Here is a 27,247-nt window from a genome sequence, read left to right on the forward strand (position 1 = left end):
TCCAGCACAGTAAGCGGTGCAAATGTTATTCAAGGTACATTATAATTGAAATGATAAAATTGCAAACCAACCAAAAATTTATTGAAAATTCTTTAAGCTATGTATGGGTAATTGTAATAATAGTGAAACTAAAGTAGATAGATTAGAATCAATATGATGGATGTGTTTGTTTTTGAGCACAAACTAACTCAAAATGTGGATCGATAGGCGACAAGCAAACATATTTCATCATCCACCATCTGCAGTCATTCTCTTTTTTTTTTTTTTTTTAATTTAGGCCCCTTTTTATCAAGCTATGTCGGAGCTTTTACCGCAGTTACTCATGATGAAAAAAAAACCCCTAACACAGCTTGATAAAAGAGGGCCTTAATTTCTGTCAGAGCCGAAAATCCAAGTTTGCAAAGATAAGAAGATTCAAATGGTAACAAAGCCTTGATTGCTTTGTTGCTCAAGTTGGGAATAACTACTGCATAAAAAAATAAAATTACTTGCCGTTAGTTTTCAAGAAACAATCACGTCAAAGAATGCTTGCCTGGCCAGATGTATCCTTCAGCACACAGGCGCTCATAACATTGACAGAGTCTTACGTATGTTGCATGCAATGGACCAAATCCTTAATGCTCCCCTCTTCCGCCTTAACGCTCCCCCTCTCCACATTAGAAAACAGATCGAACACTCTTCTTTTCATCAGATCAAATCCTTAACTCTCCCCTCCCCCCCTCAACACTGCCCACCTTTCTTTACTTTTTCCCCCTCCTCCCCCCCTTCCAAGATCCCTGCCCCCTCCCTCTCATATAATATGCTCTGTTCCCCCCTCTCATAAATTCAATTGTACTCTCTTACAGTACATACCGTATGTGCTCTGTATTAGCCCTCCTTCACTTAAATTGTCAATGTAAACTAGTTTGACCCTTCGATTGCCTTGTTATGTTCTTCTTTTTTCAATTGCACTGTATGTAACTCATCTATTTGTTGTGAACCGCCTAGAACTCCCTGGGTATGGCGGTATACAAAAATAAATTTTTTATTATTATTATTATCTGTTCTAGTGCATATTTATGAAGAGAATTTTTAAAAATAAAGCAAAATTCTGGAATCTCTTCTGGCACACATGGAATCTCTTTGGGGCACACCACTGTGCCGTGGCACATAATTTGAGAGACATTGGCCTAGCCCATGCTGAATAGTTTTGTTGATAAATATTTCAGTGGGACCGATAGAGCCAGCTTTCTGGAACACACCAGTGAACCTTTGTGGGTGGATCGGCACACAAAAATGCCCCCGAAGAATACAAATCCATGTTCTGAAAATGTGGTATAGATTGAACACTAAACAGGAAAGCCATTGGAGTGAAACATACACTCATATGTGAATAAAATGAAGAAAGACCTAGCGAAGCTTGAAGAATGGCCTGAAATTTGGCAGCTAAAATTTAATGCTAAGAAATGCAAGGTCAAGCATTTGGGCTGCAAAAACCCAAATAAACGGTACAGTTTAGAGGGTGAAGAACTTATGTGCACGACAGAAAAGCGGGACTTGGGTGTGATTGTATGTGATGATCTTAAGGTAGCCAAACAGGTTGAAAAGGTGACGGCAAAAGCTAGAAGGGATGCTAGGTACATAGGAAGAAGTAAGGCCAGTAGGAAAAAGGAGGTGTTGATGCCTCTGTGTAAGACTCTGGTGAGAAGTCATTTAGAATATGTGTAGAATTCTGGAGACCCCACCTTCAAAAAAGATGGAGTCGGTCCAGAGGAAGGCTACTAAAATGGTGCATGGTCTTCATCATAAAGCATATGGGTAAAGACTTAAAGATCTCAGTATGTATACTTTGGAGGAAATAATAATAATAATAACTTTATTTTTCTATCAGTGAAATGTGGGAGAGGGGAGATATGATAGAGATGTTTAAATACCTATGTGGCATAAATGTGCATGAGTTGGAGTCTCTTTGATTTGGAAGGAAGCTCTTGAATGAGAGGGCATAGGATGAAGTTAAGAGGTGATAGGCTCCAGAGTAATCTAAGGAAATACGTTTTTACAGAAAGGGTGATAGATGCATGGTGGTGGAGACAGACTGTCTAAATTCAAGAAATCACATGAATTCAAGGAATAAGCATGTTGGATCTCTTAGAGAGAGTAAGAGATAATGGTTACTGCGGGTGGGCAGACTGGATGGGCCATTTGGCTTTCATCTGCCATCATGTTTTTATATTTCTGTGTTTCTAACCCCACACCATAGAATGGTGATTCTTTTAAAAACCAAAGAGGGGGGAGGGGTATTGCTATGAACAAATTTGTTGACTTTTTGTTCTCGATAGGACTAGCTTGTTTGTTATATCAACAACTCTTTTCTGGTTGGGTTCCAGTGCTTGTTCGATGTATCCTGGTTGAATGCCACCAATTAGAACTGCCTACCTCTCCTCATTGAGGGTAGTGAGGATTTGGTGGTAGGGGGGGAGGGTTCTGAGGGGAGAAAAGTAACATGTAAAATGTTGCATTTGTTGAACCTGTGAGTGGATGGAATCTGCTGTTTCCAGCTATTTCTTTGTTCAACAAGAAAAAGATTTGAGCATAAAAACCAAAATAATTTAGAATCAGTTTGTTAAGAAATGATGGTTTGACCCTTTTTTATTTTAATAAATATTTTTAAAACTGAAAGCTGCCGTTAGTTCTAGCCGCGTAGTGCGGGTTTTGCACGCACTAAAATTCTGTGTGCGCTAAAAACGCTTTTGCTGCTTAGTAAAAGGAGCCCTTAGTCATAAGGAGGGCCATTTCCAACGAGAGTGTCCAACGAGCACCCCCCTAAAAAAAAAATCCCCCTTAAGTTTGTCGTCTCTCCATACTCCTTCAGCCACATTATTTTGTTCATTTCATTTTTCCTAGGGAAGACGAACTTGCCTTCTACCTCCTTCATCCTCAGTTTGTTCCCGGTTCTCTTTCATCACTGCCGCCGCCTTTATTTTACACTATTTATTTATTTATTCGATTTCCTTTACTGTTCTCCCAGGGGAGCTCAGAACGGTTTTACACGAATTGATTCAGGCAGAGCATTGTTCCCTGTCTGTTCTGGGGGGGGGGGCTTCACAATCTATCTAATATACCTGGGGCAATGGGGGGGGGGATTAAGGGCTCCTTTTACCAAGGTGCGCTAGCGGTGTTAGCGTGTGCTTTGCACGTGCTATATTGCTGCACACGCTACACGCTAACGCCTCCATAAAGCTAGCGTTAGTATTTTTATTTAGCGTGGGGCTAAGCGCGCGCTCAAAACGCTAGCGCATCTTAGTAAAAAAAAAAAAAAAAAAAAAAAGCCCTAAGTGATTTGCCCGGGGTCACAAGGAGCAACGTGGATTTGAACCTCCAACCTCCGGGTGCTGAGGCTGTAGCTCTTAACCACTGTGCCACACTCTCCCCTACTATCATTTGAGCAAATGGATTTTGCTTTTCAGACAGCCGTCTTAAGTTTTGAGTCACTGTATCCTGGGGTCTGTGAAAAATAGAAACATATCATGAAATATGACAGACATCTGCTTTGGTTTGTTTGTTTGTTTTTTTTGCAGGTAATCTTTGGAAAATCAAGCAGTCCAGAATTTTCAAAAGAGGCCTATACAGCTGTGGTTTACCACAACAGGTAACCTTTGAGAATTGTAGGTAAATGTTGTTATGCCTCGTAGTTCTTCCAATTCATAGTTGGTTATAAATGCTAAACGTAGGGCTGGTGTTAGGGGGTGCAAACAGGGCAGTTGTCCTGGTTCCCCATTTTATAGGGGGGATCCCAAACTTGCCTAAATCTGAACCCCGGCATGGTTTAATACCAGCCTTGGTTAAATATTTTACTGAGTATTCTAAAACTGGAAATACCATCAAGCTAATAAATGATCATTTTCTCTTATATTTCCTGATATCAGAATGTTTCTCCATTTAACAGGCAATTTTATCACAGTATCTGCCTTCATGACTTTATAAAATAGCCTCCCTGAAAGCTCCCACACATCATACCTGAAAAATACAAGCGTTAACTGCTGATCTTGCCCCTGGGAACACCTATCCATATATTACATAAAAGCAATTACAGTACTTTCTGGTCAATATGCAGCCTTCGACGGTCAACATTATTTAAAAGTGATGACCGTTGAATATTAAATGCCAGGGCATGTGCATTAAGTATCTGAGTCTGACAGAAGGAAGCTAGCTTGTGGACCTTATGCAGATCCTGGCCACTATTCAACTGGAACCTGCATAAGATACTTATACAGTTCCCCGAAGAATATCATCTCCACATACCCTCTCTCCTTGAGCACCATCTGATTCCGCCTCCCTCAGCCCCGGCAGCACCCCTGGCCCACCTACCAACTTTAGAGACCTAGTAGTCCTTGAGGCAGGAGTGCACCCCACTTGCTTCTGCCCTTCTCGCTTCCTAAGCAAAAATGACCACCATGACCTCTAGTGGTAGTCTCACGGTACTTCTAGCAAAGCCATTAATGAATGTTGTTTCCACAGGTTTATTGCGCAAAATGAGCCCTGCAGGAAGTGACATGCATTAACTGTTAGTAAATGACCTCCTTAATCTTTATCCGATCTTCTGAAAAGTGTTCATTTTTATTATGTCCATACACAGGTCTCCTGACTTCCATGAAGAAATAAAAATAAAACTTCCAGCTACTTTAACAGACCATCACCACCTGCTCTTCATTTTCTATCATGTCAGTTGCCAACAAAAACAAAATACTCCTCTAGAAACCCCTGTTGGCTACACAGTAAGTACAATGTTCTCTTGTGAATTGCTTGCAAGTATGCAATACACCTGCATACACATTGTGGTTCTGGTCTTTTACCTACTATCTCCATTTTTTAAGGTAAATATATAGTTTAGTTGAAAGAACGTATCGGTCCATTCTGTCTGCCCATACTTGTGCTGTTACTATTACTACGAAACATTTGTATAGGCAAGTTTCAATTTATTTGATATACTACAAATACAACCACAGCTAATCTAAGCAGTTTACAATAATATATAAAAATAAATAAATAAATAAAACAAAAGTAACAGCACAGTATACATCAAAGACTGTTCCGTGGAGCTTTCAAATAAGAGATCAGAGAAACAAGAAATTTCAGGAATTTCATTATTATTTTGAAACTGGTTAAGAACAAAAGGGCTAGGATCAGTGAAAACCAGCTTCAGCCAGAATGCCATCGTTGTACCTAAGTTGCTGGTTAACTAGCACTGTGAAGGTAAGACGAGATAACAGCAGAAGTTGTCGAAAAATTAATTACTCTGTATGCCATAGTTCTCTAGTATCCCTTCTCTATTGTTTGAAATACCCTCTCATTTACTAAGCTGTATTAATATTTTAACGTGTTAATGCAGGTTAAGTACATAGGGGTTCAAGCTTTTATAAAAAGGGGCCTTTGTGCGCCCTTGCATGTTTGTTTGGGGTTTTTTTTTCTGCATTCTAAGGCTGATTATCCATTTTTTTGTATTAATAGTTATTTGCTAATGTTACCATTAGCATGCGGCCATTAAAAATAAATTACCTTGTGGGCACTTACAATCTCCCTTTTAGTAGACGGTAAGAGCTCACTTGGTAATCCTGCACTAATCAATTAACATGTGGTAATGTAGCTCCACTAAGTAATTAACACATGAACCCCCCACTGTCTAATGCCCCCCCCTCACCCTGCCAGATATGCTCCGCAAGAAGAAAAAAAATCAAAAATAATTTTTAGCATAGTCTGATTTGCCAGTTACTGCAAGATGTCTGCGTGCATCCCCGCATTATGCCATTTTCAGCAGTGGTAAGTGTGCAGTAGCACTTATCGCAGCTTAGTAAAAGGGCCCAGGGCTTAATTTGTGGGGGGATGGCCTGGAAACATAATGCATCACTCCTTTTCAGACCTCAGTGCAGAAGGGGCATTCTGCTCTATCCTCTCCCTTCCAAGCAGCCTGCAGAGAAGGGAAGTGGTGAACCTGGTGCAGAGAACAGTATTTTCAACAAGTCATTGTGACCTACAAACTAGAAAATGACACAGGGACAAATTTTTCCCCATCCTTTTCAGGAACTCATTTTCCCGTCCCATCCCCGCGAGTTCTTTTCCTGTCTCTACCCCATTCTTGAAAGCTCTGTCCTCATCTGCACAAGCCTCAAACACTTTAAAATCCTAAGTATCAACATTCTAGAGCTCGGATTGTGATGTCATAATGCCTCATTCCACCAATGCCTAAGCTCTGTCCTCATCTGCACAAGCCTCAAACACTTTAAAATCCTAAGTAGCAACATTCTAGAGCACTGTTCTTCAACCGCCGGTCTGCAGGAAATTTCTGCCGGTCCGCACAGGGCCGGCAAGATTAAAATGACCATAGGTCCGTTTTCAGACCTCCTGTCCCGTTGTCCACACACACAGCTTTGGGACAGCGTCCCGAAGCTGTGCTCGGGGACAACGGGGCAGGCGATCATTTCCTGTCCCTTCCTCCTTCCTTTCCCCGGGTCCCCTTCTCTTACTGCCCTGCCACTACTGCTAAAGCTGACAGGATGTCTTCTTTCTGATGTCAATTCTGATGTCGGAGAGGACATTTTGGGCCAACCAATCACTGCCTGGCTGGCCCAGAACATCCTCTCCAACGTCAGAATTGCCGTTGGAAAGAAGACTTCCTGTCGTCTTTAGCAGCCGCGGCAGGGCGGTAAGAGCAGGGGAAAGGAAGGAGGGAGGCTTTTTTTTTTTTTTTTGCGGGACAGGGAGGGAAGGTGGTAGGCAGGCAAGCAGGCTGGCTTTGGCCAGGGAGGGAGGGAGAGAGGTAGACAGGCAGGCAGGCTGGCTTCGGGGGTGGGACAAAGTGTGGAAGGCAGTGAGAGGGACATGGGAAGGATGCACTGGGGGCACTAAAGACATGAGAAGGATGCACTGAGGGCACTAAAGACAGGAAGGGGCACTAAGGACATGGGAAGGAGGCACAGGGGGCACTAAAGACAGGAAGGGGCACTAAGGACATGGGAAGGAAGCATTGGGGGCACTAAGGACATAGGAAGGAAAGAGGGAGGGAATAGAAAGGGACAATTCTTGGGCCTGAGTGCAGAAAGAAAGAAATGAAAGAAAGGATACACAGACAGAAGGAAACACAACCAGAGACTGACTCATGAAATCACCAGACAGCAAAGGTAGGAGAAATGATTTTATTTTCAATTTAGTGATCATAACGTGTCAGTTTTGAGAATTTATATCTGCTGTTTATATTTTCACTATATTTGTCTATTTTTCTATAGTTACTGAGGTGACCGAGCTCGCGGAGATGGGGCGGAGACGGGGTTTTTAAATTTTAGTCCTAGTAGTTTGCCAGTCCACAAAATAATTATTTTATTTCTGCTGGTCCACGGGTATAAAAAGGTTGAAAAACACTGTTCTAGAGCTCAGATTGTGATGTCATAATGCCTCATTCCACCAATGCCTAAGCTCCGTCCTCATCTGCACAAGCCTCAAACACTTTAAAATCCTAAGTAGTAACATTCTAGAGCTCAGATTGTGATGTCATAATGCCTCATTCCACCAATGCCTAAGCTCCGTCCTCATCTGCACAAGCCTCAAACACTTTAAAATCCTAAGGAGCAACATTCTAGAGCTCAGATTGTGATGTCATAATGCCTCATTCCACCAATGCCTAAGCTCTGTCCTCATTTGCACAAGCCTCAAACACTTTAAAATCCTAAGTAGCAACATTCTAGAGCTCAGATTGTGATGTCATAATGCCTCATTCCACCAATGCCTATGCTCTGTCCTCATCTGCGCAAGCCTCAAACACTTTAATATCATAAGTGTTTGAGGCTTGTGCTGTAAGCTCTGCCTATCATGCAACTCAATTCAACAAAGAATTTCACCCATTATTGACCAGATCAGCAACCTATAAACATTATAGAAAACTTTTGAAAACTTTTCTTTTTCCAAATTTTTTAGCTAGCTAATTCTTTGTGTATTATAATATCTCTGTATTTACTCATAGCGCAATCTTTTGTAAACCGCATTGAACTGAGGGTTATGCAGTATAGAAATCCATTATTATGTTATGTTATGAATGGGGCAGGGACAGCGACAAAACTCCCAGGGACGGGATGGAGAAATGGAGTTCCTGTGGGGACAAATTTGCCCCGATGTCATTCTCTACTACAAACCAAACAGATCTTTACGATCTGAAAATAAAATGCTATTAATTTCAAGAATACAAGGTTACTATGCAGATTCTAGAGCAATGACATTCTGTATACAGGTGTTAAGACGTGGAATACTTTGGTAGGCCAATTGTGACTATGTATCGATCGGTTCCAGTTCGAGAAACAACTAAAAACCCAATTGTTTGTCACCGCATTCCTACGACGTAGGGCTCCTTTTACTAAGGTGTGCTAGTGTTTTTAGCGCACGCTGGAAATTACCGCTCGCTACGCTTCTAGAACTATCGCCAGCTCAATGCTGGTGTTAAGGTCTAGCGCGCGGGGCAATGTAGCTTGCGCTATTCCACGTGTTAAAGCCCTGGCGCACCTTAGTAAAAGGAGCCCTTAGTAATTCTGTTGGTATAGAAGAGAGAGCTCTCCCATGTTGATTTTAAGATTTTAGTTTGTTATAATTAATTACGTTTGTTTTAACTGATGTTGAACCGTTTAGTAGTCTTTAAGCAATATAGAAAAATTTTAAATAAATGAATACCTCCTCTTCTCCTGTTGCTCCTGACCCACCCAAATTGCTTTGTTTCCTTTCTTTTTTAGCTAAAAATTAAGCCCTGAATGAGTCCCATTGAGAATAATGGGGTTTGCATTAAAATGTTTAATTGCCTCTGTTTGTATTAGTTTTAGCTTAGTCAGTGAGAGCCAAGGTGTACGTTGCAACTTGTCATAAGTCAGGAGTCTTAAATTAGACCTAGCCCTGCAGTACAAATATTTCTTGATTTTATAATGAAATTCAAAACAATGCTCTAAATATGCCTTTTTAAAAATTTTCTCCTTCTTCACTCACAAGTGGATACCGATGCTTCAGAATGGTCGTTTGAAGACTGGTCAGTTCTGTTTACCTGTCTCACTGGAAAAGCCACCTCAGGCATACTCTGTACTGTCTCCTGAGGTTAGTGGTTTATAGCACTAAACAAAATAACAGCTGATTAAAAATAAAAACTTATATGTAATTACCTTGAATTATTGGTGTCTTTTAGGACAAAGTTGAGCACTAGGCCTTATGAATATCATCTGAAGGCAGTAGTGGCTCCTTCTGGTGGCAATATATATTTTTTTGTGGAGGGGGGGACGGTTCTAAATTTTTTTATGGGACACATCATCTCAACCATGTCTTTTTACATCCTGACTGCATTTCAGCACTTAAGAAATACATGTTATACTCCATGCCAATAATCTTTCACTATGAAGTCCAAAGTAAGTAGAAACTACTATTATAAACATAAGAAATATAAACTAAAATATAAAATTAAATTAAAAGTAATAATCTCTTCTTATTTTTAAAACACTGCTTCCTTCCCTCCCCTTCTAACCCTCCTAGGGTCTCTGCCCCCTTCCTCCCCCAAGCCAAATGTAACCAGGGTTAAAAGTTTAAAAGTTACCTGAGTGAGAAAAACAGGGTTTAAAGAAGATTTTAAAGGGTTTTTAAAGCAAAGAAAATCTGGAATGTAAGGCCTGTGGGAATTTTCCTATTTTGAGAAGTTTGGTTTGTGTATTTTTTTTTTTTTTTTTATTGGTGCAATTTTGGTATTCTGTTGCTGATCTCCTGCACAGGTTTGCTGTCCTAGTGCAGAGATCAGTATCAGCTGTCTGAACATTCTGTCAGATTTGACAGGTAGGAGGGTGACTTGGATCTGTGTGCAGATATTTTGGTTTCTGTGCCTTGTGAGAAGGTAATTATAGCTGGTTTTATTGAATTTTGAATAGGAATTGGAGGTTTTGGTTGAAGTTGAGGTTTGATGTATAGATTCTGGTATTTATCCAAGGGTGAAAACATTTCTTTCTGGTTGATGTGAAGAATTGTTTTATCTGCGAAACTATTTGATGCTAGAAATAGTCTGTGAGAATCTTCTGGGAAGTGTTTTGAGAGATTCTCTGAGTGACAAATCTGTGGTGCTGATTTTTGGAGAAGATTTTATGAGAGGTCCTGTGTGAGATTCCTGTGTAATGTTGTGAGAGAAATACTGGAGAAATTTTCAGTCTCTGTGTAATAAGTCTGTGGTGCTGATTTCTGGAGAAGTTAATGAGATGTTCCTGTGACAGATTTCTGTGGAATGTTGTGAGAGACTATTAGTGAAGCAAAGTTGTGAAACTGCCTTGGAAATCTTTTTCTGGGAATAATTTCTGTAAAGATTTTTGGGATTTTGGGAAAAGATTTATATGCATGAAATGTTTAGAGGAAGGATGAGTTTTGTGATTTATATATAGGAAATTTTGGGGAGGGAAATAGTATAGGGAACATCAGTTAACTGTTTTTTTTTCCTAGCTTAGAAAGTATTTTAGGTAACTGTGAGGTTATTAGATTTAGGATAGGGTTTTTCCTATTGATTTGGTTTTAGTTAGTGTAGTAGGTTGGTTTCAGGAAGAGAGAGTCTGCTAGCAACAGCATGCCAACGTGGTACCCCTACACAGAAAGGACAGAAAGCTTCAAATAATCTGGGGAAAAAAGAAGAACTGTACAGAGGGGAAGTAGAATTTCATTGTCTAGATTTGATATACAGCATGTGTTTATTACATTTTATTTCTATTTTAAATTTTGAATCCTTAGTGCTTCTTTATATCTATTTTGTTTATGGTTTAATTAACATTTTTATTTCCAGTTTACATTACATTTTATTATTATATATTATTATTTTTTATGGGGAAAGGTATCAGTTTAACCCTCGGTGTTCACGACTACAAAATAAATCTTATTTCAAGAGGAATACTTTTTACCTCAGTCTGAGAAGGAGGGGGGTTACACAAAGCACCTTACCATTCCATTTGGGCCTATGTCCTGACACATACTCACTTTTCTTCACAACTCAGCAAAACTATCTACTGATTTCAGCACCAAACTACAGAACCTTTGGGAGGAAAATAAAAACCAGGTTGTTCAAGAAAATATGTCAAGACAAACTCCTGATACAACCAATTATCCTCACTCCATCGCCAGACTCCAAATGTTATAGCCAATAGCTTCCCTGTAATCTTCTGGAAGTAACCAGAATCTCTTCCTTTTGTAATCCGCCTAGAACCGCAAGGTATTGGCAGAATAAAAGAAACTAATGTAATGTAATTCACAAGTAATTGCCCATCATTTAATGTTCTACCGTACGAAGTCCCCCACACCCTCCCAGTGGTATAATGTATGTCCTTCATTGCTATGCATGGTCCCACCGTGCTGTCTGACCTTGCCATGTTTTCTCCCACAATGTTTTGTCACACTTTGTCATATTGTCTCCGTGTTTGTCATAATATACTACACATCGTATTTACCGTATTATGTCTACCATGCTACGATTTCTCATTTGATATTTGCCACCCAATGTTTGCCGTCCCATGTCTAGAATGCTATGTTTTCTCATGCTACGCTTGCCTTACTGTTTTTGCCATGTCATGTCATACTAGGTTAGCTATGCTCTGTAGTGCCATGCTCTGTTTTCAAATACTGTGCTCACCATGCCATGTTTTGTCATATTGGGGTCCTTTTATTAAGGCGCGCTAACCGATTTAGCGCCTGCTAAAGATTAGTGCGCGCTAAATGCTAAGGCATCCATTATATTTTTTGGGCGCCTTAGCATTTAGCGTGCCTTAATAAAAGGACTCCATTATGTTTTACCACGCTTACTTAACTTCGTTTTCGCCATTTTTGTCAGACAGTCTTTTGCCATGCTATCTTTTACCACACTATTTATTTATTTTTAAAATTTCTATACTGTTTTTATCCAAAACGGTTCACAAGGGGACTCATACATAAAATGTTAAAAATCTATACAAAATAAGAAGATAAATTAGAAATATGCAGTACAGCATGAATCCAGTTTAGTATGAATCAATTGCTCAGAAAAATGCATTAACAAATAGCTGAGTCATCAACATTTTCCGAACAGAATTCCTCTCTCCACATTTTCGAATTTGGCCAACAAGGCCGTTCCATGGCTTAACTCCTGCACGTGTAAAAGTCATAGCGTTCGTATCTACATCTCGTATAAATATGCTTTTATTATGCATGTAAACTTGTAACCCGTTCCGTGCTCTTCCGGGAGGACGGGATATAAAACCAAATAAATAAATAAAATAATTTTGGTGGCAAAAGTTTGATCCTTCACTGTGCTGGATGCACATAAAGAAATTAGGGGCATCTGCCTGGACCTTTTGCTATAATAATAATAATAATAACAAGTTTATATACCGCAGGACCATGAAGTTTTATGCGGTTTACAATGATTAAAAGATGTTACAGATTGAGTAGATTTAACAAAAGTTAAGGGTTAGTGATTAACAGTTCTGGGGATCAGTTGTTGTGGACTAAGATTGTATAGGTCAGTTACCTAAATACTTCAAGAACAGATATGTTTTTAGGTGTTTCCTAAATTCCCCATAAGTAGTAGGCCTAAGCAGTTGTTCCAGATCTTTACCCCATAATGCTGCTTGATGTGAGAAAATATATTGATGGTGACTTTTAAATTTACACCCTCTAACCGGTGGGGAAACAAAATTCAGATTTGAGCTTCTCTTATGTTTGTTTGTGGTGAAAGAGAAAAGGTCAGTTATATATTTAGGGGCCAAACCGTATAGTACCTGAAAGCAAAAACATCCAAACTTGAACTTCACACACGCCTCCATCGGCAGCCAGTGTAGAAGTCGGTAGGAAGGTGTTACGTGATCGAACTTCTTCAACCCACAAAATAGCCTGACTATTAATAAGGACCAATAAAACAGAAACTGGAGTTCCTGCTAAACAAGTGATTTCCAAGAAAAAAAGTCAGTATTTGTGGACCTGTGGCATCAGCTGCTACCCTCCCCAGCAACTTTCTCATTTACTTGTCCCAAAGATCGAACAGCGGAGCTACTTTATGTAAATGCTGATCTTTGCCACTAGCTCCAATCCTTTCGCTGTTGCTTGATAAAGGTTTTCATAGAGAATTTCAGGCAGTGTAAATGTACAAAACAAAATACCATGCTGGATAATGCATCTGTCAAAATGTAATTTAATTTATTTTTACTGTTACGGCGCCTCAGACTTGGAATTCACTCCCGCTATACTTAAGAGAGGAGAAGAATTTGGAAAAATTTAAGAGCCAACTTAAGAGCTTTCTTTTTAAAGATGCGTTCAATACTTAATTGAAATGTTAATTTGCTCTTTCGTTAATTGCTCTTTTGTTTACTTTTATCTTACCTATTTATTTGTCTTTCCATTCCTGTTGTGTTTAACCTTTAATTGTTGACTCTTTCCTTTCCAAGATTGTATTTCTATCCTACCTTCCCTATTGTATTCATGTCTTAACTTAATTAGTTTTTTTGTTTTTTTTTGTAACTTATTCCCTTGTTAATTATGTAGGTCTATTTTATGTAGATTTTAGATAATATATTTTACCAATTTGTACATCGCTTAGAATTTGGAATAGGCGATTAATCAAATAATAAATAAACTTGAAACTTAATGAATATAATCAGTTAACAAAATGCAAAAATGTTTCAGGCCCTCAGTATATTTCAGTCATGTCACATTTGTGATGGTGATCATTTCAATATACGTTGGCAGGTTCCCCTTCCTGGGATGAAGTGGGTGGATAATCATAAAGGCGTTTTCAACGTAGAAGTTGTTGCTGTTTCAACTGTCCATACACAGGTTGGTATTAAAATTAATTATACTAATTGTAATTAATAGGGTTTTCCACTAAATATTTCTCATCCAAATCATGTGTAATGAAATATTATGCAATAGCTCAAGATGTTTTCTCAGGGTTTCCGCAGCTTGCAGCAGGTCTCGCTGCGTCTTGTCAGGTAGAAACCGACGTTTCATCCACCATGGCTGTGGTTTTCTTCAGGGTACACTGTGAGGTCTGCAGTTTGTCTTTGTAAATAGTGGGTGCACTGACCTGATTGGGAACAGGGCAGTCCACCAGTTTGAATTTTGGCAGGAAAGTCAGTTGGTCAGAAGTTTGAATTTTGTTGTGAAAGTCAGTTGGTCTCTTTTTCAATAGAATGGAAAAGACTCTGGTGAGTTTATTGATGTTCTCCCCATGGAGCTGGATTACATGTTCTCGCAGGATTTTCGCAGCTAGCATTGTGCTTGCTGCAAGTTCCTGGGTCTCACTGCATCTTGACAGGTAGAAACTGACATTTCAGCCACCGTGCTGTGGCTTTCTTCAGGGTATGCTGTGAGGTCTGCAGTTTGTCTTTGTAAATAGTGGGTTCACTGACCTAATTTGGGAGCAGGGCAGTCCGCCAATGTTAATTTTGGCTAGGAAAACATAATCCAATGAACGTGAAAGCTCTAATTACCATCAAATAATGATAACATAGTGGTGATGCTTCAGTTTAGATTTGGCCTCTTTTGCTTCTTGGGGTAGTTTTTCCAAAATCCTTTCATACCTGGAATGGAAGAGTAGGCCATTAGGAAGTGAAGGAGTAGCCTAGTAGAACAGAAGATTGAGAACCAGGGAAGTTGGTGTTCAATTAGAACATAAGAATTGCCGCTGCTGGGTCAGACCAGTGGTTCATCTTGCCCAGCAGTCCACTCACGTGGCGGCCCCTAGGTCAAGACCAGTGCTCCAAATGAGTCCAGTCTCACCAGTTTAGCATGAACTTGTCCAACTTTGTCTTGAAACCCTGGAGGGTGTTTTCCCCTATAACAGACTCTGGAAGAGCGTTCCAGTTTTCTACCACTCTCTGGGTGAAGAAGAATTTCCTTACGTTTGTACGGAATCTATCCCCTTTCAACTTTAGAGAGTGTCCTCTCGTTCTCCCTACCTTGGAGAGGGTGAACAGTCTGTCTTTCTCTACTAAGTCTATTCCCTTCAGTATTTTGAATGTTTTGATCATGTTCCCTCGCAGTCTCCTCTTTTCAAGGGAGAAGAGGCCCAGCTTCTCCAATCTCTCACTGTATGGCAACTTCTCCATCCCCTTAACCATCTTAGTCGCTCTTCTCTGGACCCTTTCGAGTAGTACTGTGTCCTTCTTCATGTACAGCGACCAGTGCTGGACGCAGTACTCCAGGTGAGGGCGCACCATGGCCCGGTACAGCGGCATGATAACCTTCTCTGATCTGTTCGTGATCCCCTTCTTGATCATTCCTAGCATTCTGTTCACCCTTTTCGCTACCACAGCGCATTATGCAGATGATTTCATCCTCATCCCACTATTACTCTTTCAAGTTTGTTTATTACTTGATAACCTGTTCATGGGTAGGACCTCCTAAGCAGCTTAGATATTAAACTATGATAGCCATATTCAAACAGAGAGAAGAAAGAAAGTTAATAATCAGTAATGTGCTGCAGGGCAGGTTAACTAATGGCTTTATTGGTGAGAGAAGAAAAGGCATTGCGAAATAAACAGATTTAGATAAACTTAATTGGAGGCTTACTGTAAGAAAATATAACTCTTGAGCTGAGGAAAGCAAGAAAAAACTATTATGGAGGTAAAATTGCTAAGTCTAATAATCAAAGTTGTATCTTATTTAGACTCTGGCACAAACTGAACAATTATGATCATAAATCTTCTTAATGAATTCTAATGGTAGGCTTGGCTATTCAATACTAATAGAAGGTTTCAACACAGTATAAACATTGGGGTGAGATAAACTAAACTACCCCTGAAATACCTTCTATATATTATTGCTTCAGACCCTCTGAAATGCCACCAAGTGTTCAATTAGATTTTCATGACACTTGGCTTTATGCATCCGAATCTTCATAAGGTCCGTTTCTAATTAAATTATCAACTTTTTAAATAAAGGCTGTTTTCTTGATTTTATACTTTTTATATATTTTAACAACTTTTGAAAAGATGTATTGTACTTATCTTAGGTGGTGAGAAACAAGGGATATGTTTTGCCAACATGTTTCACCCCTGGGGGGTTTCCTCAGGGCTCCATTCCCTTGATGTTATTCTGACTTCACGACGCGACCACCCAATGAATTAGACACCTAAGATAAGTACAATACATCTTTTCAAAAGTTGTTAAAATATATAAAAAGTATAAAATCAAGAAAACAGCCTTTATTTAAAAAGTTGATAATTTAATTAGAAACGGACCTTATGAAGATTCGGATGCATAAAGCCAAGTGTCATGAAAATCTAATTGAACACTTGGTGGCATTTCAGAGGGTCTGAAGCAATAATATATAGAAGGTATTTCAGGGGTAGTTTAGTTTATCTCACCCCAATGTTTATACATAAATCTTCTTAGGCTTTACTACCCACAGCAGACTTTCTTGCCTCTTTTTTCGAAGATAAAATTGTTACTATTAGGAATTCTTTTTCTGCAGTGAACCTTGGCCTCTTTTTAAGAGATTCTAAGGATAATTCTATGTTGTCGCCAGCTGATCGCTTCTGGTATTCATTTGACTCAGTTCTGAGTCTCAAGTTTCAAAACGTTGTGCAAAATTGATGAGATGTAAATGTATTCTCGATCCTTTTCCCTCTTATCTTTTTGCCAATATTCCAACTCAGGCGATCAATTGGCTGACTATATTATTAAATTACGCTTTGGAAACAGGATTTTTTTTCACATGATATGGGTATAATAAGTCTTATTCCTCTTCTGAAAAAATCAGATCTCGATCCAACTGTTACCTTCCACTATAGACCGATTGCTATATAGTAACATAGTAGATGACGGCAGATAAAGACCCGAATGGTCCATCCAGTCTGCCCAATCTGATTCAATTTAAATTATTATTTTTTTTTTTTTTTCTTCTTAGCTATTTCTGGGCGAGAATCCAAAGCTTTACCCGGTACTGTGCTTGGGTTCCAACTGCCGAAATCTCTTTAAGACTTAATCCAGCCCATCTACACCCTCCCAGCCATTGAAGCCCTCCCCTGCCCATCCTCCTCCAAACGGCCATGCACAGACACAGACCGTACAAGTCTGCCCAGTAACTGGCCTAGTTCAATCTTTAATATTATTTTCTGATTCTAAATCTTCTGTGTTCATCCCACGCTTCTTTGAACTCAGTCACAGTTTTACTCTCTTAACTAAACTTATGGAATCAATTGTTGCCACCCAACTCTCAAGTTATCTGGAGAAATTTTCTATTCTTTTGCCTTTTCAGCATGGGTTCTGCCCGAATTTCAGTACAGAAACTCTTCTGGTTTCACTTCTTTCTAAGATTCAATAGCTACAGTCTAATAAGAAGCACGCTATCTTACTTCAGTTCGATCTCTCTGCAGCTTTTGATGTAGTTAATCACAATATTCTGCACTACCTGCTTTCAGAAATCGGCCTTGATCAAATTGTTCTAGACTGGTTTGACAAATTTCTATCTTCTCGCTCTTATTCAGACAATATGAAAGGCTCCAATTCAAAATCGTGGAGAGCCCTCTGTGGTGTCTCCCAGGGCTCTCTATTGTCTCCGATCTTATTTAACATCTACATGAGTTCATTGAAACATTACAATTTGAATACCCGAGAAACTTTACTAACATATGCTGATGATATCTTCATATTACTTGAGGTTGATCCACATCTCGATAATTTGATACCCAATATTAACCATTGTATTACTAAACTTCAGTTCTGGGCGACAATGGTCTAGATGAAATTAAATACTGCAAAGACTAAGCTTTTATGGCTTAGCCCAAAGTTAGATTCTCTCCCTTCTGCTGTGATCTTAGGCTAAGGAGAATCTTTGAAAATTGAATTTTCCTTGTTAATACTAGGTATTGTTATTGATTCTTCACTTACATTTAAGGACCAACTAAACTCATTTATTAAAAAGTGTTTTTTCAGCCTCCGTGCTCTGAGAAGAGTGAGAGCACTTTTTCACCAACAACACTTCTCTGTATTGGTTCACTCAATCATTTTGTCAAGGCTGGATTACTGCAATTCAGTGCATTTGGATCTTTCAAAGGTCAGTCTGCAGAGACTTCAATTAATACAGAACACTGCAACTAAACTTATCTTTGGTAAGAGTAAATTTGATCACGTAACCCCTCTGCTCAAGGAATTACATTGGCTTCCAGTGTATCTAAGAATTCAATTTAAGATCCTATTTGGCATTTTTGCCACTTTGATTCCTTTAGACTGGAATGTTCATAGATCTCATCTTGCCAGAAGATCTCAAAATTAAAACTTAATTAAATTAAAACTTACATTTCCCTCTCTCAGTGGTAAAAACAGAACATTTAAGAGATTTAATTATTCTTTTGCTTTTAAATTAACTGAATTCTGGAATGTTTTACCGCTTACATTAAGAAGTTTAGGTTCTTTTGCTTTATTCTGGAAAGTTAAGAACATAAGAAGTTGCACCCGCTGAGTCAGACCAGAGGTCTATCCTGCTCAGCGGTCCACTCCCGCGGTGGCCCATCAGGCCTAGTGCCTGAACAGTGGTCCCTGATTAATTTTGTAACTTACCTCTAATCCCATCCCTATAATCTACCTCTACTCTTATCTGTACCCCTCAATCCTTTTGTCTTCCAAGTACCTATCCAAAGCTTCTTTGAACCCCTGGAGTGTGCTCCTGCTTATCACATCCTCTGGTAGCGCGTTCCATGTATCCACCACCCTCTGTGTGAAAAAGAACTTCCTGGCGTTTGTTCTAAATCTCTCCCCTTTCAATTTCTCTGAGTGTCCCCTTGTACTTATTGATCCCCTTAATTTGAAAAATCTGTCCCTGTCTATCTTTTCTATGCCCTTCATGATCTTGAAGGTTTCTATCATGTCCCCTCTAAGTCTACGCTTTTCCATGGAGAAAAGCCCCAGCTTTTTCAGTCTGTCAGTATATGAGAGGTCCTCCATGCCCTTTATTAGCTTAGTTGCTCTTCTCTGGACCCTCTCAAGTACCTCCATGTCCTTCTTGAGGTACGGCGACCAGAACTGAACACAGTACTCCAGGTGCGGGCGCACCATAGCACGATACAGTGGCAGGATGACTTCCTTTGTCCTGGTCGTGATACCCTTCTTAATGATACCCAACATTCTGTTTGCTTTCCTTGAGGCCGTGGCACACTGCGCCGACGCCTTCAATGTTGTGTCTACCATCACTCCCAGGTCTCTTTCAAGGTCGCTCACCCCTAGCGCTGATCCCCCCCATTTTGTAAGTGAACATCGGGGTTTTTTTCCCTATATGCATGACCTTGCATTTCCCTATGTTGAAACTCATTTGCCACTTTTTGGCCCATTTTTCCAGTGTTGTCAGATCTTTTTGGAGATCTTCGCAGTCCTCCATGTTATTGACCTTGCGATATAGTTTGGTATCATCCGCAAATTTAATAACCTCACACTTTGTTCCTGCCTCCAGGTCGTTAATGAATATATTGAATAGGAGCGGTCCCAGCACCGACCCCTGTGGAACTCCGCTCGTGACGCATTGCCAGTCTGAGTAATGTCCCTTTACTCCAACCCTCTGTTTCCTGTCCGCCAGCCAGTTTTTGATCCATCGGTGGACCTCCCCTTGCACCCCATGGTTCCATAGCTTCCTTAGTAGTCTTTCATGTGGCACCTTGTCAAAGGCTTTTTGGAAGTCAAGGTAAATGATATCTATGGATTCCCCTTTATCCACCTGGCTGGTTACCCCCTCAAAGAAGTACAATAAGTTCGTGAGGCATGACCTACCCTTGCAGAAGGCTCGACTTTAGCTGCCCATAGTTGTCGATGTGTTCCCAGATGCTGTCTTTAATCAGCGCTTCCATCATCTTTCCCGGGACCGAGGTCAAGCTCACCGGCCTGTAGTTTCCTGGGTCTGAAAACTTTTTTGTTTGCTAAACATTTTGGAAATTAACTATTTCAGTCTACTTTTCCTTGTCAAGTTTATGTATTATGTTTTACATTATTGTAAACCAAGTCGAGCTCCTCTTGGTTGATGACTCAGTCTATAAAACTAAGGGCTCCTTTAACTAAGGTGCGCTAGCGTTTTTAGCGCACGCAGGATTTTAGCGCGCGCTAAACCCGCGCTGTGCATCTAGAACTAATGCCAGCTCAATGCTGGCGTTAAGATCTAGTGCGCGTGGCAATTCAGCACGCATTATTCTGCGCGTTAAAACCCTAACACACCTTTGTAAAAGGAGCTCTAAGTTTTAGTTTAGTTTTGATTTGGGCGATAAATTTATTAAAGATTGTTCTAAACCCAGAGAGATGGGAAGGGCATTTCGTAAGGTTGGTCCACTGATGCAAAAAAATAACTTTTCTAATCAAATCAAATACAGACTGCCAAAAAGAAGGTACAATGAGTTGATTCTGGGAGGGAGATGTCAGGATATGAGAAGGTAACTAAGGTATTAGTAGCTGCGAGAGGTATAAAAGGAGGTTACTATGATATGTTTTATACAAAACAGCCAAATTTTTTAAGGTGATTCTGTGGATAACTTGGTCGACCAATGGCTGAGAACGCTGTCTGGAGGCATCACAAAGGGGGCGGGATAGAGCCAGATTGGGAGGGTGTTCCTTAAAGGACGCTTTCGCCGCTCCCGCCGGCTTCTTAGCCTTTTTCTTGGCCGTGGGGGTGGACCGGCAGCCACGCTGAAGTGCAGGTCCCAGGAGGTTCCAGACCCAGCCGGCTGTGCACCCCCCTAGGGCGTGCACCCAGGGCGGTCCTCCCCCACCCCCGCCCTTGGTACGCCACTGCCCACAGGTAAAAGTAAAAGCTTGTGATTGCTCTTTCAAACAGTGAACAGTATAGACTCTGTTGTAAGATATGAAGTCAACTATTTCAAAGCTATCCCTGAAATACCTCTATCTCATAGCCTTGGTGATTAAGAGCAAATGAATGACAAGATCAAGTGCTACTGAGAGATCAGAAGTACACACTGCATGCCTTTCAGCTTAGATTGTTAGTACACGTGGACAAGGAAATAACTTATGTAGACTGATCTAGAGCTTGGATCTTGAAAAAGCGAGTACTTATATCTTGCATCCAAATCCCAAATTACCAGAGTGAGAAGGCCCTTTAAAAATTGCCTGCCCTCATCCTGGCTAAAAGTATGCCTCGGGTATATTTAAATTATGGGGCTAAAATGGTGTTTTCAAAATCTGTATTGTTTTAAATTATGTAAGTGATGTTGTGATCTGCCTTGTACAAAGGCAGAATACAAATAATAAACTGTATCTGATATTTTGAGAAACGCACATGGTAGTGCCCAGCCATAATTAATTACTGCAATGGATCTCTCTGGAGCTTACCTAGGAGTGGAAAAAATGTTGTGGGATGAGCGTCTCCAGATTTTTTTTCTTCCTTTAGCTGTCTCGGGAATTTAGCACAGCAAAGGGCTGCGGTGTGCTTCAACCTAATTAGCGTTCTTATACACTACAGTATAATCTCGTTATAACGGACTTCAAGGGACCTGGAAAAACAGTCCGTTATATCCAGAGTTGCATTTTTTAAAAACTTTATTTAGGTCAGCTTGAAACACTGTACAGTCGATGAACAATAGTCACTGCACAAGCATATCAGCAACGTCAATAACAAAACTCAGCAAAACATTGGTATGGCACGAAATGATTACAAAACCAGAACACTGAAAGATGTTCTAAAGCAGGGCCGCATTGGCTGAAAAAAAATGTTTCTGGGGCCGCGCAAACGCTGCAGCAAGACAGAGGAGGAAGCCGGCAAGACGGTAAACACCCGGGGGCAGCAGAGGAAAACACTGCATCGCCCTCGACCGGGGCTGCACAAAGTACTTCACGGGGCCGCAGGTTGGACACCCCTGTTCTAAAGCATTATGTTGTACTGTACTGGAAAGAAAAATAATCTGTCATTTTCTTCTGGGCTGCATTTTCATACTATATCACTGGCACGCCACGCTCCTTGTAGGCGGAGCCTGCATGCCCATTATAGCCGAACAAAACTACAGCTAAAAGCGGCTCTGGGGACCAAATTGTTTGTCCGTTATATGCGAAAGTCCATTATATGCGAGTCCACTATATGCAGTGATTTTCTGCATGTTCATAAAGACGTACGGCCGGGACCAGCGGACCTCGTCCGCTATAGACAATATCCCGTTATAAGTGAGTCCGTTATCACGAGATTATACTGTAATGGATCAAACAGCTTTAAATTAGGCAGTAAGTAGTCATATCCCGCCAGATTCTATAAAGGGGGCTCAAAGTTGAGTGCAGAGACCAGTGCCCAAAATAATTCATTAATTGGCATCAACAATTTAATTGTGAGTTAACAAGCTCTTCAATTAAGGGGTCCTTTTACAAAGGCGCCGTAGCGATTTAACGTGCGGAATACCGTGCGTTAAACCGCCTGCCGCGCTAGTACCTAATGCCTCCATTGACGACGCGCTAACCCCCGTAGCGCACCTTGATAAAAGGAGCCCTAAGTGTCAGTTAACACTAATTGCTGATCTGACTGTGTGCTATTCACGAATGGTGGCCTTTGTAGAATAATCTTGAGTGTAGATTTTTGTCGGCATCTACATTTTGATGGCATGTATAGAATTTCCCCCATTGTGTGTTCTTAGATTTTCCATAATAGATAAATAAGCAAAAAAACTCTCTATAATGTCTTATTGCCACTGGGAGGTTAAAGTGCGCAATTGCACAAAATAATATTAAATAGTTATATAGGTCCTCAGTATTCACTTCTCTCAAATCAGAACAAGCCTGTAATAGGAGTCATAAGCCATTGTCACCCTGCAGGGTAATCAGACATAAGAACATAAGCAATGCCTCTGCTGGGTCAGACCTGAGGTCCATCATGCCCAGCAGTCCGCTCATGTGGCGGCCCAACAGTTCCAGGACCTGTGCAGTAATCCTCTATTTATACCCTTCTATCCTCTTGTCCAGCAGGAAACTGTCCAATCCTTTCTTAAACCCTAGTACCGTACTCTGCCCTATTACATCCTCTGGAAGCGCATTCCAGGTGTTCACCACATGTTGGGTAAAGAAGAACTTCCTTTGGGTAAAGAAGAACTTCTTTCAAAAAATGGAAACACATGAAAACAACCGAAGCATGGAAAAAACATAAAGATGATCAGAAGAAATGTCACAAGGCGGTGAGGGATGCCAAAAAGGACTATGAGGAAAAAATAGCGCAAGAGGCCAAAAACTTCAAACCCTTCTTTAGATACGTGAAAGGGAAAAAACCCACAAAAGAGGCGGTGGGACCCCTGGACGATCAGGGAAGAAAAGGGTACATCAAAGAGGATAAACAAATTGCAGACAAACTAAATTCCTTCTTTGCGTCCGTCTTTACGGAGGAGGATACCGCTAAAATACCAGAAGCAGTGAAAGTGTTTAGTGGAGTAATAGAAGACAGCCTCACCACAGTTGAAGTGGAGTTGGAACAGATATACTACCAGATCGACAAACTTAAAAGTGATAAATCCCCTGGACCGGATGGAATTCACCCGAGAGTTTTAAAGGAACTGAAGGTTGAAATCGGAGAGCTATTGCAAAAACTTGCCAATCTGACAATCAGAACTGGACAGATACCAGAAGACTGGAAGATAGCGAACGTCACGCCAATTTTCAAAAAAGGATCGAGAGGGGAACCGGGCAACTACAGACCTGTGAGCCTTATGTCTGTCCCTGGAAAGATGGTTGAAGCACTGATCAAGGATAGCATAGTCCAGCACCTAGATACACACGACTTGATGAAACCCAGTCAACATGGGTTCAGGAAAGGGAAATCATGTTTAACGAATTTACTTCAGTTTTTTGAGACCGTGAACAAGCAAATTGATAGTGGAATGCCGGTGGACATAATATATTTGGACTTCCAGAAGGCGTTTGACAAAGTTCCACATGAAAGACTTCTCAGGAAACTACAAAGCCATGGAATAGAGGGAGATATACACAGGTGGATAGGCAAATGGCTGGAAAACAGAAAGCAGAGAGTGGGCATAAATGGGAAGTTCTCAGACTGGGAGAAAGTGACTAGTGGTGTGCCCCAGGGCTCGGTTCTTGGGCCGATCCTATTTAATATTTACATCAATGACCTGGAAGAAGGAGTATCCAGTGAGATCATTAAGTTTGCAGACGACACAAAGCTATGCCGGGCAATCAGATCGCAGGAGGATAGCGAGGAACTCCAGAGCGACTTGTATCAGTTAGAGAAATGGGCAGAGCAATGGCAGATGAAGTTCAACGTGGAGAAATGCAAAGTAATGCATTTAGGTAGTAAGAATAAGGAACACGAGTATAGAATGTCAGGCGCAACTCTGGGTAAGAGCGAACAAGAAAAGGACCTGGGTGTACTGATAGATAGGACCCTGAAGCCGTTGGCACAATGCGCGGCAGCGGCAAAGAAAGCAAACAGAATGTTAGGCATGATAAAAAAAGGAATCACGAGTAGATCGGAGAAAGTCATAATGCCGCTTTATAGAGCAATGGTCAGACCACACTTGGAATACTGTGTCCAACATTGGTCTCCCAACCTAAAGAAGGATATAAAACTGCTGGAGAGGGTGCAGAGACGAGCAACAAAGCTAATAAGAGGTATGGAGAGCTTGGAATATGAGGAACGACTCAAGAAACTGGGACTGTTCTCCCTTGAGAAGAGGAGGCTGCGAGGGGACATGATCGAGACGTTCAAAATGCTGAAAGGCATCGATAAAATAGAGCAGGAAAATAAATTATTTACATTGTCCAACGCGACACGGACAAGAGGACATGGTTTGAAGCTAAGGGGGGACAAGTCCAGGACAAATGCCAGGAAGTTCTGCTTTACACAGCGAGTGGTGGACGCCTGGAATGCTCTCCCAGAGGAGGTTATTAAGGAATCCACGGTGCTAGGATTCAAAGGCAAATTAGATGCACATCTCCTTACGAGAGGCATAGAGGGATATGGGTGACTAAAACTACATCAGGTGTATACCTGACTTGGCCTCCGCGTGTGCGGATCGCAGGACTCGATGGACCATGGGTCTGATCCGGAGATGGCAGTTCTTATGTTCTTGCATTCGTTTTGAATCTGTCCCCTTTCAACTTTTCCGAATGCCCTCTTGTTCTTTTATTATTTGACAGTTTGAAGAATCTGTCCCTCTCTACTCTCTCTATGCCCTTCATGATCTTGTAAGTCTCTGTCATATCCTCTCTAAGTCTCCTCTTCTCCAGGGAAAAGAGACCCAGTTTCTCCAATCTCTCAGCGTATGGAAGGTTTTCCATCCCTTTTATCAGACATGAAACATCCTCGGACCTAGTGCACAAATATAAAGTGAAAAAATGATAAGTGCACAAAACTTGTGAACAAAAAATATTTTCCATAGCATGTGTGTTGTTGATCCTGAAGACTTCTGTGTACATTTCTATGTAACCCGTTCTGGGCTCCTGGGGAAGACAGGCTATAAAACGAATTAAATAAATAAATAAATAAATTGTGCTATGCCCTGAGAAGTTGTCTTTAAGAAGAACATAGATGATGATCTGCAGTGTCTTGTCTTATTAAACGTAGAGGTGGAATAACATGATAGATATTCTAAATCTTAAAATGGCAAACCTGTTATGTTACAAGGTGGATGTCTGTAATTCATGCATGTACAATTAAAAATGTTTCCCTTAAAAGCATTGATGCTATTAAATTTAAGTGCCCAGATTGCAGGAAAACTACATTTAAAAAAAAAAAAATTCCAGTTCAGTATGATTCTGTTTGTGTTTAGGATCCATACCTTGACAAATTCTTTGCCCTCGTTCATGCTCTGGATGAGCACATGTTCCCAGTTCGAATTGGAGACATGAGGATTATGGAAAACAACTTGGAGAATGAACTGAAGAGCAGCATTTCGGCTTTGAACGCATCCCAGTTGGAGCCAGTGGTGCGGTTTCTACACCTCCTGCTTGATAAACTGATCCTGCTGGTAGTAAGACCCCCGGTCATCGCAGGCCAAATAGGTACTTTTCATCTTGGAGGGGGGTGGCGGGTGGGCAGGCAAGACTGGACCTGCCTGAGGAGGGATTAACTATACAAATGCCACGAGCAACTTTCTCCGGCCTATTGCTCGTGCTTGGCTGGTTCCCCTCCGAATCAGTTCTGGGTTGCGGGGCCAGGAAGTGATGTCAGAGGGAAACCCAACGCTGGTGGGAGCAGCGTCCTGGTGAAGCCACTTGTGCTGGCAAAGATTTACAGAGATACATGGGGGGATGGGAGAGCACGAGTGTGGAGTGGGGGGGGGGGGCGGGAAGGAGCAGGGAGGCATGGAAGGAGGTGGGAGAGAGGAGGGCACCCCTAACGCCTCCTACCCTCACTGCACCACTGATTGATCTGATTATTTTTTAAGGAATTTCAGATCCCTATCCCTTTTCTGTTAAGCTGACAACATTTGAGACACTGCACTCTGCTAACATAAATTGACTTCTTGTACCTTCTTGCCAACGACTGCACTTACAATCTGAAAGGAAGGGTTCTTTTTCATGTGCAGGTCCCTTAGAAAGGAATAGGCTCCCTGTGACTATTTGACACGTATTTAAGAAGCTGTTAAAAATAAAACCTTCTGTTTTGTTTGACAGCAGCCCGTTGAAGCTTCAGACTTTGGACCTCTTCATATTTTGCTGGTTTATTTATTGTGTTTTGTCTGTTTTAATTATGTATGCTACTTTGTTATTCGCCTTGGATAACGGCGGAATATAAATTAATAAACATAAGTATACTAATAAAAAAAAAACCAATCTTTATTTTTAGTTAACCTAGGTCAAGCATCTTTTGAGGCCATGGCATCAATCGTAAACAGACTCCACAAAAACTTGGAAGGAAGCCAAGACCAGCATGGCAGAAACAACCTTTTAGCATCATATATTTATTACATTTTTCGGCTGCCAAATTCAGATCCCAATTCTCCATCTCCAGGTATCCTTATTTTGCCTCAAATGCTCAAACTTTGATGTGTGTCATTACTTTTACTTGGGTTCAAGAAAATCCAGTTGATAAGCAACAGTTGAACCACAGGCGCTCCCTAAGTCTACCTGTGTACCACCTGAATTTATTTTCAACACTATTCTGGTGTTCTTTTTTTTTTTTTTTAATCTAACATGGTATTTTTTCTGCGTAATTGGAACCAACTTGTACTAGGATTGTGGCACAGTGTTCTTCGGTTCATAGACAGTAACGCGGAAGACAAAGGCGCGCGCCAACAACTGAGCGCAAGATGGAGGCGCGTGCCGAAGAAAAAGACTG

At 40.8% G+C, this 27,247-nt stretch overlaps 1 protein-coding gene across 9 annotated transcripts in view; it reads left to right on the forward strand.

The window, feature by feature from the left end:
- DOCK7 (dedicator of cytokinesis 7) overlaps positions 1-27,247 on the forward strand; it is a 287,050-nt gene that overhangs the window by 145,937 nt on the left and 113,866 nt on the right. For all 9 annotated transcript variants that reach the window (XM_033917249.1, XM_033917242.1, XM_033917240.1 and 6 more), the window contains exons 16-21: positions 3,558-3,628; positions 4,616-4,754; positions 8,998-9,099; positions 13,735-13,821; positions 25,737-25,968; positions 26,756-26,920. In XM_033917249.1, coding sequence (XP_033773140.1) covers positions 3,558-3,628; positions 4,616-4,754; positions 8,998-9,099; positions 13,735-13,821; positions 25,737-25,968; positions 26,756-26,920 — 796 coding nt within the window. The remainder of the gene's footprint in view (positions 1-3,557; positions 3,629-4,615; positions 4,755-8,997; positions 9,100-13,734; positions 13,822-25,736; positions 25,969-26,755; positions 26,921-27,247) is intronic.

The sequence above is a fragment of the Geotrypetes seraphini genome, chromosome 12 (genome assembly GCF_902459505.1).
Source record: "Geotrypetes seraphini chromosome 12, aGeoSer1.1, whole genome shotgun sequence".
Lineage (NCBI taxonomy): Eukaryota > Metazoa > Chordata > Amphibia > Gymnophiona > Dermophiidae > Geotrypetes > Geotrypetes seraphini.